A 16,488-nucleotide genomic window follows, 5' to 3' on the forward strand; every position below is an offset into this window, starting at 1 on the left:
GAAACACAGAGTTACCAGGACAGTTATGAAACCCAGGGGGGGAGGAATTGTATTTTCAACTTTTAGAGCTGTTCAGTAGATTGGTTCAGAAAAACAAGCATCAGCTCACATGCACCTTGTCACCATCTCCTTGTGAGGCTGCAGCTCTGAGAACCAGGCTGCAACAGGAGGAGTGAGAGAGAGACAGGTGTGTGTGTGTGTGTGCGTGCGCGTACTCACCGTGAGGAGTGCTGAAGGCTCTGTAACACTGGCTTCCTTTGGGGGGCACCGACACTACAACCAAAGGGGACTCTTAGTTGGAATAAAACCTTGTCTGTTGACCTGAGTGTGTGTCTGTGTGTGTGTGTGGTACCTGACTCCTGGGCTGAGAGTCTTCTGTGAGGACCGCTGGTCTGCTGGTCAGCTGCCCTCAGTGGTGGACGCCTGGACAAACACAAGCAGCAGTCAGACCGCTGGATTTCCCTTCCTGCCCGTTTCTACGCTGCTCTGGGTGTGAGGGGCTGTACCTGGCTGACTGGGACAGCAGGCGGGAGAGCTGGGCTGGCAGGGGGCCCCGAGGGGTGGTGATGGCCCCCTGGATCAGCCTCCTGGAGGGGGAGGCCAGGGAGGAGGCCTGGGAACAGGGGAGGAGGGGCTTAGGGAGGTGAGAGCCATCAACAGGGTGACAGTGTGGAGGAACAGCAGCAGTGCAGCATGTCTTACAGCTGAGTCTCTGGTCTGCGTCTCTCTGGGCAGGCTGCTGGCGGCCATGTTGTCCTGCTGTTCCTTCTCATACAGCTTGAGGTTGTACTCCAGCTCTGCCGCTAGCTGCTCGTCCGCCGCAAACAGCTCCTTCACCTCGCTGCGGTAGTCCTGCATGGTGACCTGGAGCGGGGACAACATGTTACCCTCTGCACCTGCAGTCTCTGCACCTGCAGTCTCTGCACCTGCAGTCTCTGCACCTGCAGTCTCTGCACCTGCAGTCTCTGCACCTGCAGTCTCTGCACCTGCAGTCTCTGCACCTGCAGTCTCTGCACCTGCAGTCTCTGCACCTGCAGTCTCTGCACCTGCAGTCTCTGCACCTGCAGTCTCTGCACCTGCAGTCTCTGGACCTGCAGTCTCTGGACCTGCAGTCTCTGGACCTGCAGTCTCTGGACCTGCAGTCTCTGGACCTGCAGGTCCCTCATCAGCTCCCCTGCTCACCTGCAGGTACCCCATCAGGTCCTTCAGCACCGGGGAGCGCTGCTGCTCCAGCTTGCTCTTCAGGGCGATGATGATGGGGATCATGTTCTCTATGAAGACCTTCTTCTGGACCTGGAGATGGACGGACACACGCAGGGCTGGTTAGACGGCGCCCTCTGGTGGTGCAACTGAACTCCAACCCCTTCAGACTGAACAGAAATGTCCGAGTACTGGCCACACCTGGGAGACCACCTTCTTCTGGGCCACCTGGACGACGGCCTTGGCCAGGGCCACCTGCTCGTCGTCCTGCTCGTCGACCTCGCCCCGCCCCGCCGCCAGAGCCTGCAGCTTCATCTCCTTCAGGCTCAGCACGCCCAGCGTCTCAGACAGAACCTCCCTGCCCTCAGCATCCAGAGCAAGCTCTCCATCCACGAAGCACGCTGACGCAGAGAGAGAGACAGAGAGACAATTCAACAAGAGTGAGATCACGTATTGTTTGATCCTGAAGTGTTATGACGTTAACAACCAAGGCTAAAGAGCGCTGTCAGCTGCTCCAGGGAGCAGCTGTTACCCAGCACAGTGTGGCTGATCTTGGTAGTGATGTTGAAGCGCTGGGCGTCTGTGAAGTTCTCCAGCAGGAAGCGGTAGATCCTGAACCTCTTGTCTTTGTTCTGGGAGCCCCTCAGAGAGAACCTGGCCTTCTCTCTGGGAACACACACAACGTTACAACACTGAGCCCTCATTTAATCTTTCACTGCTTGTTGTAAAAGTGAATCATAAACTACAGTTAGATCCTGGTTGCAGGCAGTGTATTCCTCTTTATTATTTGGTGGACTTTATGCTGATTAAAATGATTTGGTAAATTTAGCCAATGACTGGCTTCTAACGAGAGCTTTACCTTGCGGTTTGGGAGAACTTGTTGTAGGTTTTGTGTTTCTCGTAGGAATTGAAGTGAAAGATGCACTCTATGAAGTGCTGGGAGAACATGGCAGGATTCTTCTTCAGCAGGAGGTGGACCAGGCAGTACTCACACAGCCTGCAGGAGAGAAGCTGCCATCAGCCCCGGCTCTGCTGTTACACTGCACACGGGAGGTGAGAGAGTTTACCTGCTGACGGCTGGTTCAGGGTCCACCAGCACCGTCACAAACCTGAAGAACAGAGAGCCCTTCCACTTGACAAACTCCTCCTACAACACAAACACAGCGGGTCAGTGAGGCTAGCCATGCTGCCACATGCTTCATAATGTAACAAACAACTTACAGTTCAGTTTATTCATTCTTATTGATCTGAATGTGTGTGTGTGTGTGTGTGTACCTGCAGCAGGCTGGTCAGCATGGTGACCGTCTGCTCTCTGACGAGCGGGTGGTTGTCCTGGAGACAGGCTGAGATGTTGGGCAGGTAGCGCTCCAGCATGTTGGTGTAGCGCACACACAGGTCACACATGACCAGTGCCACGTTGCTGCGTACGGCCATGTCAGCGCTGAGCTGCAGCTCGCGGGCGAACGCAGGCAGGTACCTCTGGGTGAGATCCTCGTGCTGCAGACACAGCTTCCCTGAAGGGGGGAGGCACATCCACACAGTGAGTCTTCAACATGGCCCTCTGCTGGAGCTGTGCTGGGGGAAGTGTGCTGTGGTCTGTCTGCTGGAGAGACAGGGGTGCTTACCCAGGGTTAGGACAGCATGGGCTCTCACCCTGCTGGGCAGGGTGGAGGGGTGGAACTGGGACAGGGGCTGAGAGAACAGGGGCTGGGAGGCCGGGGGCTGGGAGGCCGGGGGCTGGGAGGCCGGGGGCTGGGAGGCCGGGGGCTCCTCTGGTTGCCCCCCTGGAACACACACAGAAGCTCGTCATCATGAACACATGGAAGTAGTCACATGTTGACCTGACTACTTGTTTATATGACAGTCGCCTACACATATATTTCTATATGCCATCATGACAGAAGTGATGTGGTGTGTACCGGCCGTGTGCTCAGGGCTGGAGGACAGGACAGACTCCACCAGCAGGACTGTCCTCTTGCCCACCCGGGCAGGGCAGTGCAGCGACACCACCCCCAGCAGGTACAGATGCTTCACCTGTAAACACACCCAGCCATCCTTCAGGTGAGGCCATGTCTTACAAGACATCAAGATCAACACAGGAGGATTCTCTCACCACCAAGTCCTCGTTCAGGTTCTGTGCTCCCTTCTCATTGAGGATGACTGTGGACAGGTAGGTCTCACAGAGAGAGACCAGCTCCCCACAGTGCTGGTTCAGGTACTTCTGTCACACGAGGAAAGAGGACTGAGAACCTGAGGCTGTACCGCAGGGGCCTGGGTTCGAATCCGACCTAGACCCTTAGCAGCATCTGTCTCTGCCTTTCCTGTCACACTACAGACAAACTGTCCAATAAAGCATGAAACATACCAAAGTCTATAGTAAGAATGTGTGGGAGGTTTTCCTGGCTGTGAGCAGACAGGGATCTGTGTAGAGCAGCTCACCTGTGTGTCCCTCATGGCCTGGGCACGGCCCAGTCGACACAGGGCCTCCACACTGGCCCCCACCACCTCCAGGGGCATCTCCAGGCTCCTCAGCAAGGACATGATGTCTTCTGAAGGACACAAACATCCAAGGTGCCATCTCAATAGTGGATCTTCTTACTGTCAGCTTCTCACAGAACACAATCCTGCTGTGGTGCTCTTGTCATTGTCTAGTATTGTGCTGCCTGGGTTAGGACTCAGGTTAGGACTCCCTGACGGCCCGCTCACCAACGATCCTGCTCCTGGTGTCCTCGTTCAGGTGTTCACAGACGTCCCCGAGCACGCTCAGGATGTGGCAGGACGTTGTGACGGTCACATTCCTCAACCTGGGGTCATACAATACGTAAGGGATCATTCCTGACAAGAATCGAATAATGGACGGAATTTTAGTAGTACAATAAGGCATGAGACATCTAGATAGTTTCAGGCCCGTGTGAGGGTCACCTACCGGACCATGCGGTCCCAGGCGTCCAGGATCTTGCTGTAGTCGAGTTTGGGGGAGGATCCGGCCACCCTGGACAGCAGCAGCCAGGCTCCTGCAGCATGCTCTGCCTCCATGTGAGACACCAGGTTAGTGATGAAGGCTGCAGTGAACTTGTTCTGCTTCGACCACACTGTGAAGGCCTTGCTGAAGTAGCGACTGGACACAGTAAGGAGGAAAACAGGGTGGAACAGAGACAGAAAAAACAGACAGTTCAGGATGCATTGGATTTTGTGATGCTTTTGCTGAAAATGATTTAAACTCTAAAACTCCTCTGTAGACGCGGCCCCCCTGCAGGTGAGTGGCGCCCCCACGCTGAGCCGAGGTACCTGAGATCCTGACAGTCGTCGCAGAGCAGGCCCAGCAGGTCCCAGCAGAGCTTCTGCCCTGCGTCCTCCCAGCTGGAGGGGGAATGCTTCTTCACCTGGCTCAGCACCACCTGCTCCAGGCTCTCCAGGGCCTTATCCTGGACCGAGCTCTCTGGGTCCATGATGGCCGGCAGCAGGCCTCTCAGCCAGGCCCTCTGGACCACCCTGCTGTGGGAGTGGGCCTGAGGATCACACAGGGCCTCGTTCACACTCGTGGATGATTACATCGTACTACGTCACATCACATGGATGACATTGTACTACATCGTACACAGAAATGCATCCTTGTGAAGGAGGGGCCATGCACCGAGGCTTGGGTCTGGGTCCAGGGTTTAAAGACTGAATCCAGGGCTGGGGTCGGGGTCAGGGACTCACATGCAGCAGCTCTCCCAGACACTGCATGGCCTTCTTCTTGACGGACAGGGCGGGGTCTCGACAGCGCTCGGACAGCACCGAGAGGCTCTCCTGTCCCAGCAGGATTACACTGTGCTTCATCAGACTCATTATGGCCTGCACTTGGACACAGAGTGAGAGAGAGACAGAGAGATGACCAGAGAGATGTGGAGGATTAGAAACAACCAGAAAGATATTGAACACTGATATCTTCTACTTGGTGTGGATGTCATGTCTGTACTAGAGGGCTAGAGGGTCTATCCTCAACAGTGTAAAACCCCTAGGGACAACTACAGCTGTGATACAGTGATACGAGTGTGTCAAATCAAGTTGGGATGCCTGGTACATGACAGATGTGATCAGTGTGACTGTACCTGCAGTGCAGACTTCCTCACGATGGTCTTCTGGTCACCGACACGACGCATGAGCAGAGACATGGCTTCTTTTGCTGATGGAAACACATAAAAAAAAGTTCCCCTTTAAATGTTTCTCAATGTGAGAAAAACAAACCCCAAAAGGAAATGTTTTGTTCTAAAAAGTGTTCCTTACACTCATAACTAATGTCACTGCCGGTGATGTCCACAGTCTTGAACTGCAAAGTCCTGAAAGTCTTTTGGGACCTCAGAGAACCTGCAACATCAGCAAGAAACGTTACATGATGTCATCATAGACTGGAATGTTCTGGAAACACCCATACAACCATGGAAACAGCTTTGGAACAGTCCAAATAAAAAGCTCACCGTCTGTGCCGTCCCCCTCCAGGACGGTGTGTACTCCGGCTGGAAAAAGAGGAACACTGATGAAGCCGTGACAGCAGAACCAATAATACTACCATTTATAGCACAGCCTTCATTTTGGAGGCAATCTCAGGACGCTACAGGTTTATATAAAATATATTCTTAAAAATTTAATTAAAATATAAATAATAAACACTCGTGCAGTAAAGACACAGCAGTACATGAGAAGGCTTGTGTACGTAGCGGGGCGGCTGTGCCTTACTGGAGGAGAAGAGCTCCTGAACGCAGCGCGTGGCGTTGAGCGAGGGCATCTCCAGGCAGCGGGACAGGCAGGTGAGGGCGTGGGCCCGCACGGTGGGGGAGGCGTCAGAGCGCCGCCCGAACACCAGGCTCTGGACCAGGAACCTGTGGGACAGCAGGCCGGCCTGCTCGGGGCCCAGAGAGTCCTCCGCCTGCCGCTCCGGGCACGCCAGCAAGGCCACGGACACGTCCAGAGCAAACAGCCTGTAGGCCACCTGGCGGGGGGAAGTAACATGGGACTTGGAGTTTTTTTTTGTGTTGACTTTTTGTAGTTCAAAGTGTCCAGTACTTGTTCAGCTACAGTATGTCAAGAGGGGATTGTTTTGTTGTTGTAATAAATGACTGAATTCTCCTCACAAAAACTGAACACGGTGTAACTACCTTTGAGTGAGTGGAGTAGCCAAACAGCCACTTGATGAAGGAAGCGTAGTCTGAACCGGGCATCTTGTCCAGCAGCTGGGACACAGCCTGGGCCCCGTGAGAGCGGTAGTCTGTCTTCTCCACCATCTACACAACACAAGGAGCCATCTTACAGCCTCTGCCAGCCTGCAGCCCTGCAGTCAGACTGCTTCATGTTGCTGCCCTGACGTACCTGACAGCACAGGTGTTGCAGCAGGATACGGAGGAAAGGCAGAGCAGTCTCCTTCAGCTCACCTACCAGGTGGCTGTCAGGATTTAGGGATTAGTCATACAACAGATGTGATTCCATTTGAATGTGCATGCTTTATGAGAAACTGGTGTGGCGTACCAGACAAACAGGAGGGCCTGGTCTCTGGAGGAGATCACAGCCTGGCTGGGCAGCAGCAGAGTGGGCTTGCAGCCCTCCCCCCTCCTCATCATCAGGATCACGTACAGCAGGCTGTGGAACACGCGTCGCACATTCTGCCAACAACACGCAGCCCGGAGGAGGACGTTACATCAACGCTACAGGAAGTCAAAGACAAGATCTTTTTTTAAGACGGCATACCTCTTTCTCATCGCCGTGACTGGGAGAGCAGAGCAATGCTAACCCGTAGTAGGCTAGCTCTGGAACGCTCTTGATCTCATCCAGAGCCCTGAAAGCACAGGTCACAGTGAGATTGGGGTCATTACATTACATTTAATTAATTTAGAAGACACTTAAAATGACGTACCAATAGTGTAATTAGAAACTACAGCAGAAAAGACAAGGATCAGAAGAGCGTAGTTTTAACAGTACTAGAGGCTCAGTCAGGAACAGTCTGCATATACCAGGCCATCATTATCAGTGACTGTTTTACCTCCAACAAAGCTGAAGTCAAAAAGGTATGTTCGACTACTTACTGTTTGCTGTTAAATTCCAATTCCCCAATGACTGGTTCAAAATCTGTCAGTTCAGTGAATATCTGAAGAAAACAAAATGTAATGTGTGATGTTAAAAAGGAAATATTCATGGGTTTACCCTATCAGATTGTCCTAAATCATTACATTGAGGGGACTACTATGAGTAACCAGAGTAAGTTTCATGCATGTGGCACCTTCCTCGTCTGAGTTAACAGGGGGTGCATATCTTGGCACGACACTACAGCCCTGCCACCATGTTGCAAGTCCAGCTCAAGAAATGACAGTGCTTCCCCTGCACACACAGTTCATAAAACCTGTCGACAGTTCATAGTACCTGCACACAGCTGTCTGCACTCTGGGGCTTGTCTTTGAGAGGAAACGTCTGCAGAAGCCTGAGGAGGTTCCTGACGAGGAGAACGATGGCCTCCCTGATGGTGAGCAGGTCCCGGGGGGAGAAGTGAATCCTCTCCTCCCCCACCTCCCCCACCTCCCCCACCTCCACCTGGGGAGAAGCAGACACATCACAACCCGTCATATCCCTCCGCCTTACTACACAGTCTACTAGGACATCTTGACATGTTTTTAAAACCTTTCGACAAGCAAACACAAGGACAAAAGCATATGAAAACCAAGAGCATTAAAAAACTCAAAACGCATCACTGCAATGCAACATCACCACGTAGACAGCCATCACTGTCGTACCCTACAGCTAGCGTAGTCTAACTCAGCCCAGCCGGCTGGACGAACCTCTTCCTGCTCCCTCCGCTGGCCCCGGGGCCTCTTCCCCTCCGCCTGCGAGCTCTTCACACACTCCTTCTTCCTCTTCCTCCCACAGCTCTGCGGCCAGCAGTGAGCAGGCAGGGCCAGGCAGGCGTCGAACAGGACCTGCTGGAACACCTGGTTGACAACGCTCCCCGGGGTGCCCAGCAGCAGCAGGTAGATGGAGGCCGCATGCAGGGACAGCAGTCTGGGCTGGAAGCCGTCCGGACGGGTCCTCGCTCCCACCACGAAGTAGGCCAGCAGGGCCACTAGGGAGCGCGTTGAGACACCACTGTCCCCCAACACAGTCCACACACTCTGAAACAGGAAGCAGAGAGGACTGGCTCATGACCTCAGCTGTACACTGTGCTGCTTCTGTGAAGGCTCTTAGAAAAGCTGGGCTTATTTTAAAGGCTGTAGTATCTCATAAGTCACACATGAACAAAAAGTATTGAGGAAGCCCACCACGATTTAGAATAATGTTAAAGATTATTTCCAGAGAAGTGTAGTTAAGTCTTACTTGGGACAATCCATCACTTGCTGCAGTGGAGCTCTCAGCGTTGTTTGTGTAGGGGAGCAGGCATCTGTACAAGGCCTCCAGTCCCTGCGATCCGTTTCTCGTGATTGAATCTTCAATTGCTGCGTCAAGCGCTTCCACCTCAGTGAACTCCAAATCCCAGACGCCATCAACCCAGTCTAGTGAGGGAAACACAAGCATTGATTGAGATGCTGTCGTTGACAGATCATGGACAAGAGAAAAGGGAAAATTACTTCTTACTTCACAAAACCAGCCCGACACGGAGTAGCAAAGGTGAACACGTTAGGACAGTGCGAGTGAAACGCCATTAAAATAGATTTTTACGACTGTAAATTGCATTTAAAAAGTAGATGTTCAAGAGGAAATGCTTGCTAATTGCTAATTACCTGGGGGGTGAGAGTGGTGTTACACCACCCTTCACCTAAGCTTATTTTTGAGCCAGGAAAAACCCTGTTAGTGCTACTTAGAATTGCGTCTGTAACAGTGACTTCTTCTCCCTGGATCAACAAGGTAAGCATCGCCATTATACTAAAATAGGTTAATCTAAAGTGTTTTAATGTGTGTCGTTTCTGAGATAGCTAGATCTAGCTAGATCTAGATGGTGGCCGACCCATGATAGCTGTCAGAGTTTGCTGTACAAACTTGAATGTGACTACTAGCTTGCTAACTAACTGGAAAATAAAAGAATGCAGAAAATGGATTAGCGAATTACGAACAGATCCATTAACAAAGCCATAAACCTTAAGTTCAGATATAAACGTACCTTTAGAAAGGTTAGAAAGTTTGAGAATCTCCAACGCATTCATTAATTCCATCTTGGTGTATTTTGACTGAACCCGCCAACACAACCATTGGCGCGATTTAGCCCGAGCTTTATACGTCATACGTGCTTTCGCGCCATCAACCATGCGTCCAGATTACGCATACCACGCGAATCTGAGTATATTTCCACTACCTTAAATTTAGGCAATTAAATTTGATAAATCCATATTTCCAGTGCACAATACCGAAGGCACAGTAATATAAATCTTTGTAAGAAAAAGCATATGTTAATTTTGAAAATGTTCTATTTAATGGTGGAGTTGGCCCTACTATTAAGCCACAGGCTCCAGGCTTAATAGTAGTTTTTGCTGTCTTTTGTTGACTCTTTAGACTGTTGTTGCTTTCTTTGTATGTCAATGTTGCATTAAAGAAAGAAAATAAATATGTTGCAAAAATAAAACGCATGCGCATTTGTAAATAAGCTATGCGGAAGTGTCTTGGACATGGTGCACTGTTTGCAGCGAATATTTTCAAATTCACCTTTTGGATGTGCAGATGATAGAACAATAACTAGATAACACTTTATTGTTACAGTAATTTACACATATCTAGAAAAAATTCTGCTATATGTAGAACAGAAAATCATCAGTTATGAGTTTCTTTGGTTTTGGCCAAAGTGCTGAAATCGACATTGTACTGAATGATGCGGAAACGAGAAAGAAAGTGGAACACAAAACCGAGGATGGGAAGAAGGATAAATATTTTCTTTTCTATGATGGAGAGACGGTGGCTGGAAAGGTAAACATTACTCTCAAAAACCCCGGGAAGAGGCTCGAACACCATGGCATCAAGATCGAATTTATCGGACAGATTGGTATGTTGAGGTATTTAATTGAATGAAAGGGTACAGTCCATTTCTTCTTTCTAACAAAGATTAGTAATATAGTGTGTGCACTTTTAGGCAGATGTGTCTAAAGATGTTGTTTACCAAGCCACTTGTGTTTCTGTCGCACTATTGTTCCTCAAAGTGACAGGGTAGTCTCGTGACATCATGTGCCGTCAGCAACAATTATCCGTAGAAAAAGTTACTGCTGCAGTTGGCCTTTGGCCTACTGAGAGAAAGCTATACAGTTTATGAGCTTTACATTCAATCAACGAAATCAACATCCAGTTAACCCACATCAATGTAGTCACTGCCTTTATGGTTTCATAAGTGATTGAATTACTCATTCTACGAAACTCTTGCACAATTTACATGAGTCATCCACCAACTGTATGAGCTAAGTGTTAATTTATTAACTTTTTACAGAACTGTACTATGACAGAGGGAACCACCATGAGTTTGTGTCTCTAGTGAAGGACTTGGCCCGCCCAGGGGAACTCACCCAATCCCAGACCTTTGACTTTGACTTCACGCATGTAGAAAAGCCTTATGAGTCGTACACAGGCCAGCATGTCAAATTACGGTGAGTAACAAAATGAGGAACATTTGAACTGTCTTTTTAACTCACTCTCCTTCTATCGATAAGTGTTTCTGATAAAGTGTTTCTGAGTGTCTCACCCATTCACTAATACTGTTGTGAATGAGAGACAATGTTTCCAATAGCTGTGGTTGGCACCCAACACTCAGGTCACACAGAGAGAGTTTAGTGTCTCGTGGTTTGAACCATTGCCCATCGCTAGTCCTCTTTAATAGAATGTCACTCTCATCAGCATTACTACATGCCTTTATGAACTGCTCTTTATGTATTGTGTTTCTTTATTGATACATTTAATGATTCTTCTTTTAATTTCAGCTACTTTTTGAAGGCAACGTTAAGCCGAAGACTGAATGACACCAGTAAAGAACTGGATGTTGTTGTGCACACGCTCAGTACCTACCCAGAACTGAACTCCTCAATCAAGATGGAAGTTGGAATCGAAGACTGTTTACACATCGAGTTTGAGTACAACAAATCAAAGTGCGAATCACAACGTGCATTTATTCGATTGGATGTCATTCTGAATGAAGTTGGAAGCCAGATCAGACTCTGTGTTGCTTTTCTGTAGAACAATACCTAACCCTGACTTAATGAACCAGTTGTCCTCTCCATTTGGCTTTATACTATTATTCACTTCTAACAGAAACCTCCCCCCCCTCTGACCATCCCTGCCTGCAGATACCATGTTAAAGATGTGATTGTGGGAAAGATCTTCTTCCTGTTGGTGCGGATCAAGATCCGACACATGGAAATAGACATCATCCGGCGTGAGACGACGGGAGCGGGCGCGGCCGTGTACCACGAGAACGACACCATCGCCAAGTACGAGATCATGGACGGAGCGCCAGTGAGAGGTACCCACGGCAACCAAACTACGTTACACACACACGCTCAGGTGCCAAAACATCTCAGGATTTCATGTAAATGATCACTGAATAATACTAATTTCAGTGGAACTATCGCCAGAGAAACTCAACCACACATTATTCCCATCATAGTTCAGACTGAATTCATCTCTGTTTAGTTTTCTCAACATGGGAGGGGACATTAAGTAAGCGTTCCCTGTCCCAGTCGCTCAGTCTGTTTCCCTTTCAGGAGAGTCCATCCCCATCAGGCTGTTCCTGGCGGGCTACGAGATGACGCCCACCATGAAGGATGTGAATAAGAAGTTCTCCGTGCGCTACTACCTCAACCTGGTTCTGATCGACGAGGAGGAGCGCCGTTACTTCAAACAGCAGGTATCCTCCAGACACACTTGAAACCTAATGATTAAGCGCCAATGAGTTTCAAATGAAGTATACAAGCCTATAGTCACTGTGTGGATGAATGCTGTAGTGAACAGCAAGGACAGTAACTGTGTCTGACTGGGCTGCTGTTGCCCCCTGGTCCAGGAGATCTCTCTGTGGAGGAAGGGGGACATTGTGAGGAAGAGTCTGTCCCAGCAGGCGGTCCTGGCTGCCCAGCGCTATGAGGGCTCCAGAGCAGAGGAGGCCCTGGCCCGCTATGAGGGCTCCGCCAGAGCAGAGGAGGCCCTGGCCCCTGACCATGACAGCTGAGCCACAACACACTCCATCTCCCTGTGTGTGTCTGTATGTGTGTGTGGTACATGTTACATATTTGGTGTTCAGCTAGGAGAACCTTATCACTGAACTATTACTGGAGTGAAACAAAGTCCTTCCTCAAAATGGCCTTCCAGTATTTGTGTCTTCAGAAAAAGAAAAAAAAGAAATCTCCCTTTTCCGGATTCTTGATTTGTTGTTTTCAGGTTAAATACTAAACTTCCAGCTAAATTTCCAAAGCACAACAACCTGCATCCTGCAGCGACTTGCTGAAGTTTGCTGCTGCAGATTAGCTGTCCTCAGCAGCTTCATAGTTAGAAAACTAAAATCCAGCAGAGCAGGGCTGTTCACCAGCAGAGCTGTTCACCAGCAGGGCTGTTCACCAGCAGGGCTGTTCACCAGCAGGGCTGTTCACCAGCAGGGCTGTTCACCAGCAGGGCTGTTGTCTGATGGGTACCAGGGAGTCATGTCATCTGTGATGCTGTGAGGATCTTAATGCTTCATTGATTCTCAGTTAATAGGATTTGTAAGTATTCTTAACTTGTGCCTTCACTCTAGGAGTCTGTGGAATTAGGTTTTGAGATCCTGGAAAGGAACTAAGATTGTGAAACTCTAAGGTCTGCGTTGAGCCTTTAACATAATTTCTATTTTTCATTTTTACAAATTTCTTTGTCCAATTATTACACTAGTATATAAGAAACTGGAATATTTTAGTGTTTAATAATTGATGTGAGCATATTTGTGTACAGTATTCCCAGAGGGTCAGATTTACATGTCAAGACTCCAGCGGCTTCTGGTTCTCCTGTGATGCGTAGAAGACTGTCAGGATCAGAATGCTTAGAAAACTGTCAGGATCAGACAACCTTCACTTGGCATGTTTAGCATTGTGAACATGTGTGTACCTCTTACAAGCACAATCACCTTTTATCTTTAGAATTTTTTTTATTTAAATGTACACTTTGCCTGGCAGTTTTTTGCATTTTAAGGAAGTATTTTAATAGTGTTGACTCATGTAGTTGTAGTTCGGCCTCAATATAAATCAAAAGTTCTAATTAAGTAAAATACTATTGTTCAATTCATATATCTTCATTTTCAGATACATTTTGGTATACTTTTATAGACATGAAGAATCCAAAAAATCAAATAAAGTACTAACTCATAAAAAAAAGGAATGAATGCATTTGATATTAAACATCAGTAGAGGCAAAATCAGTAGAGGCAAAATGCCAGCACTGTAACTTCATGATTAATATATGTACTTTGTGTTTGTCATTTTTAATCCTCTGCCTTTTCTTGAAAGAGACCTACTGACCCATGTTGTACCATGTGACCTTGGTTTGTCACGTTTTCCTAAAGTCTGTCTCATACATTCCAAACATCATAAATGTACACAGTGTCTGTCAGCTGTTTGTACAACTAGTCAGGTCAGTGGTTTATTACTACAATTTCTCACATGTAACGACCTGCATCAGTGTTCTTAGAATATAATAATACTGATCTTAATGAATGAATAAAAAGAATACCACGTAACCCTGGTGTGGTGTACCATTTTCATGTCTAGTCTACCAAAGGAAAAATAATAGTTATTTCAACTGGAGATTGTTTGGCCAAACGTGTAAATCAAGTGTATGCTGGCTATACCAGTTCTCTGCACCACAGATACAGCACCTCTAATTCACATCTAAATATATATTTATAATTTACATTTTAAATTGTTTTATTTTTTAGATTGTTAGTTCTTAGGACTAGTTAGACTACTGTACTTTTCTACTTTTTGATTGAAGATCCGTATATGTTTATTGTTTGCACTTTCCAGCCACAGTCAATTCTGTGTTTGTGTAAACCTACATGGCGAATAAAACCTGATTCTGACTCTTCTGATTGTCCTGCGGGCAGATCAGACTGGCCAGTAGAGGGCAGAAGAGGATCAAGCATCATATGTGCCTGTTTTTACCTATTTATTTTAGCTTGTGCAGGTGCAGTAGTAAAGACAGGGGTCAAGTCAATGCCTTCTAAAAGGCCTGTTTGCTAGCAGAACCCTTCTCACCAGCAGTAGGAAACAAACAGAACCCTCCTGTCATCCAGGGTGGTGGGTATTGATCACCAGGGGAATGTTGCTGACGGGGGATGTGCAGAGCAGATGAACTGCAGGAGACAGGAGAGGGTCTTGGTGTTCTTTGCTGTTATCTGTCATAATATCCTCTAGCTCTGCTGAGCTAGTGGCTTCACATGCTAAACCACACCACCTCAGGAACTTGAACCTGAAGCCAGGTTCACAGTTTTGAAGGAGCAGTAATTTTTTGAAGGCTAATGCCTAACAGTGGCTATATATCAGCCTTAACTGAACATTCAAACACCTTTTTTTTTATAATAAAAAATCGGGAGACCTTGATCCACGGGTTGATGCACTGTGCAGCGTCATGTGGGTGTTAGATTGTGTTTCCTGTTTGCAGCCATCAGTGTGCCTGAGGGGAACAGATAGGAAAGAAGGAGGAGAAAGGGGAGGAGGAGGAGGGGAAAGGGAAGGAGGAGGAGGGGAAAGGGGAGGAGGAGGAGGAGAAAGGGGAGGAGGAGGAGGGGAAAGGGGAGGAGGAGGAGGGGAAAGGGGAGGAGGAGGAGGAGAAAGGGGAGGAGGAGGAGGGGAAAGGGGAGGAGGAGGAGGGGAAAGGGGAGGAGGAGGAGGAGAAAGGGGAGGAGGAGGAGGGGAAAGGGGAGGAGGAGGAGGGGAAAGGGGAGGAGGAGGAGGAGAAAGGGGAGGAGGAGGAGGGGAAAGGGGAGGAGGAGGAGGGGAAAGGGGAGGAGGAGGAGGGGAAAGGGGAGGAGGAGGAGGGGAAAGGGGAGGAGGAGGAGGGGAAAGGGGAGGAGGAGGAGGGGAAAGGGGAGGAGGAGGAGGGGAAAGGGGAGGAGGAGGAGGAGAAAGGGGAGGAGGAGGAGGGGAAAGGGGAGGAGGAGGAGGAGAAAGGGGAGGAGGAGGAGGGGAAAGGGGAGGAGGAGGAGGAGAAAGGGGAGGAGGAGGAGGGGAAAGGGGAGGAGGAGGAGGGGAAAGGGGAGGAGGAGGAGGGGAAAGGGGAGGAGGAGGAGGAGAAAGGGGAGGAGGAGGAGGGGAAAGGGGAGGAGGAGGAGGGGAAAGGGGAGGAGGAGGAGGGGAAAGGGGAGGAGGAGGAGGGGAAAGGGGAGGAGGAGGAGGGGAAAGGGGAGGAGGAGGAGGAGAAAGGGGAGGAGGAGGAGGGGAAAGGGGAGGAGGAGGAGGGGAAAGGGGAGGAGGAGGAGGGGAAAGGGGAGGAGGAGGAGGGGAAAGGGGAGGAGGAGGAGGGGAAAGGGGAGGAGGAGGAGGGGAAAGGGGAGGAGGAGGAGGAGAAAGGGGAGGAGGAGGAGGGGAAAGGGGAGGAGGAGGAGGAGAAAGGGGAGGAGGAGGAGGGGAAAGGGGAGGAGGAGGAGGAGAAAGGGGAGGAGGAGGAGGGGAAAGGGGAGGAGGAGGAGGGGAAAGGGGAGGAGGAGGAGGGGAAAGGGGAGGAGGAGGAGGAGAAAGGGGAGGAGGAGGAGGGGAAAGGGGAGGAGGAGGAGGGGAAAGGGGAGGAGGAGGAGGGGAAAGGGGAGGAGGAGGAGGGGAAAGGGGAGGAGGAGGAGGGGAAAGGGGAGGAGGAGGAGGAGAAAGGGGAGGAGGAGGAGGGGAAAGGGGAGGAGGAGGAGGGGAAAGGGGAGGAGGAGGAGGGGAAAGGGGAGGAGGAGGAGGGGAAAGGGGAGGAGGAGGAGGGGAAAGGGGAGGAGGAGGAGGGGAAAGGGGAGGAGGAGGAGGGGAAAGGGGAGGAGGAGGAGGGGAAAGGGGAGGAGGAGGAGGGGAAAGGGGAGGAGGAGGAGGGGAAAGGGAAGGAGGAGGAGGGGAAAGGGAAGGAGGAGGAGGGGGAGGAGAAAGGGAAGGAGGGGAGGAGGAGGAGAAAGGGAAGGAGGGGAGGAGGAGGAGAAAGGGAAGGAGGAGGGGGGGTGGAGTCATGGGACCTCGTCTCCCAATTATAACCAAGACAACCACCTCAAGTGCTGCCTAGCCTTGCCTCGTCAGGTTGCCATGGAAACGAGAGGCCTCTGTCAGTCTTTTCCTTTTATACCGCCGAGGGGGAGGGGGGGAGAGGGGG

General features: G+C 49.9%; 2 protein-coding genes across 4 annotated transcripts in view; one reads left to right on the plus strand and one right to left on the minus strand.

Annotated features, from left to right (window-relative positions):
- The window catches only part of ncapd3 (non-SMC condensin II complex, subunit D3), a 10,822-nt gene extending 1,393 nt beyond the window's left edge, over window positions 1–9,429 (minus strand). Inside the window, exons 1-31 of one of the 3 annotated variants that reach the window (XM_062453187.1) lie at window positions 9,320–9,429; window positions 8,539–8,714; window positions 8,007–8,336; window positions 7,594–7,761; window positions 7,260–7,321; window positions 6,925–7,012; window positions 6,706–6,839; window positions 6,550–6,622; window positions 6,339–6,464; window positions 5,920–6,172; window positions 5,661–5,699; window positions 5,470–5,550; window positions 5,295–5,368; window positions 4,903–5,037; window positions 4,489–4,709; window positions 4,127–4,318; window positions 3,907–4,004; window positions 3,640–3,749; window positions 3,314–3,418; window positions 3,120–3,234; window positions 2,826–2,984; window positions 2,476–2,714; window positions 2,268–2,347; window positions 2,060–2,197; window positions 1,733–1,866; window positions 1,402–1,601; window positions 1,183–1,293; window positions 703–864; window positions 507–613; window positions 353–423; window positions 220–273 (exon numbers count right to left, since the gene is read on the minus strand). In XM_062453187.1, coding sequence (XP_062309171.1) covers window positions 220–273; window positions 353–423; window positions 507–613; window positions 703–864; window positions 1,183–1,293; window positions 1,402–1,601; window positions 1,733–1,866; window positions 2,060–2,197; window positions 2,268–2,347; window positions 2,476–2,714; window positions 2,826–2,984; window positions 3,120–3,234; window positions 3,314–3,418; window positions 3,640–3,749; window positions 3,907–4,004; window positions 4,127–4,318; window positions 4,489–4,709; window positions 4,903–5,037; window positions 5,295–5,368; window positions 5,470–5,550; window positions 5,661–5,699; window positions 5,920–6,172; window positions 6,339–6,464; window positions 6,550–6,622; window positions 6,706–6,839; window positions 6,925–7,012; window positions 7,260–7,321; window positions 7,594–7,761; window positions 8,007–8,336; window positions 8,539–8,714; window positions 9,320–9,371 — 4,087 coding nt within the window. In that variant the 5' untranslated portion in view covers window positions 9,372–9,429. Of the gene's footprint in view, window positions 1–219; window positions 274–352; window positions 424–506; window positions 614–702; window positions 865–1,182; window positions 1,294–1,401; window positions 1,602–1,732; window positions 1,867–2,059; window positions 2,198–2,267; window positions 2,348–2,475; window positions 2,715–2,825; window positions 2,985–3,119; window positions 3,235–3,313; window positions 3,422–3,639; window positions 3,750–3,906; window positions 4,005–4,126; window positions 4,319–4,488; window positions 4,710–4,902; window positions 5,038–5,294; window positions 5,369–5,469; window positions 5,551–5,660; window positions 5,700–5,919; window positions 6,173–6,338; window positions 6,465–6,549; window positions 6,623–6,705; window positions 6,840–6,924; window positions 7,013–7,259; window positions 7,322–7,593; window positions 7,762–8,006; window positions 8,337–8,538; window positions 8,715–9,319 lie in introns of all 3 variants that reach the window. The other 2 variants (XM_062453188.1, XM_062453186.1) reach the window with 2 other exon arrangements.
- Window positions 9,430–9,822: 393 nt separating this feature from the next.
- On the plus strand, window positions 9,823–13,003 carry vps26bl (vacuolar protein sorting 26 homolog B, like). The gene is made up of 6 exons (XM_062453734.1): window positions 9,823–10,192; window positions 10,628–10,784; window positions 11,115–11,279; window positions 11,478–11,653; window positions 11,895–12,037; window positions 12,191–13,003. The coding sequence occupies exons 1-6, from the start codon at window positions 9,970–9,972 to the stop codon at window positions 12,353–12,355; spliced, it is 1,029 nt and encodes a 342-aa protein (XP_062309718.1). The 5' UTR covers window positions 9,823–9,969; the 3' UTR covers window positions 12,356–13,003.
- Window positions 13,004–16,488: the final 3,485 nt, after the last annotated feature.

The sequence above is a fragment of the Osmerus eperlanus genome, chromosome 27 (genome assembly GCF_963692335.1).
Source record: "Osmerus eperlanus chromosome 27, fOsmEpe2.1, whole genome shotgun sequence".
NCBI classification, from domain to species: Eukaryota; Metazoa; Chordata; class Actinopteri; order Osmeriformes; family Osmeridae; genus Osmerus; species Osmerus eperlanus.

What these genes read in the sequence shown, in the direction of transcription:
- vps26bl (XM_062453734.1), top strand. Translation starts at nt 9,970, where the DNA reads ATGAGTTTCTTTGGTTTTGGCCAAAGTGCTGAAATCGACATTGTACTG. An exon ending in GGCCAGCATGTCAAATTACG is followed by an intron (nt 10,785 to 11,114) that starts GTGAGTAACAAA and finishes TTTTAATTTCAG; the next exon opens with CTACTTTTTGAAGGCAACGT. An exon ending in GCCGTTACTTCAAACAGCAG is followed by an intron (nt 12,038 to 12,190) that starts GTATCCTCCAGA and finishes CCCCTGGTCCAG; the next exon opens with GAGATCTCTCTGTGGAGGAA.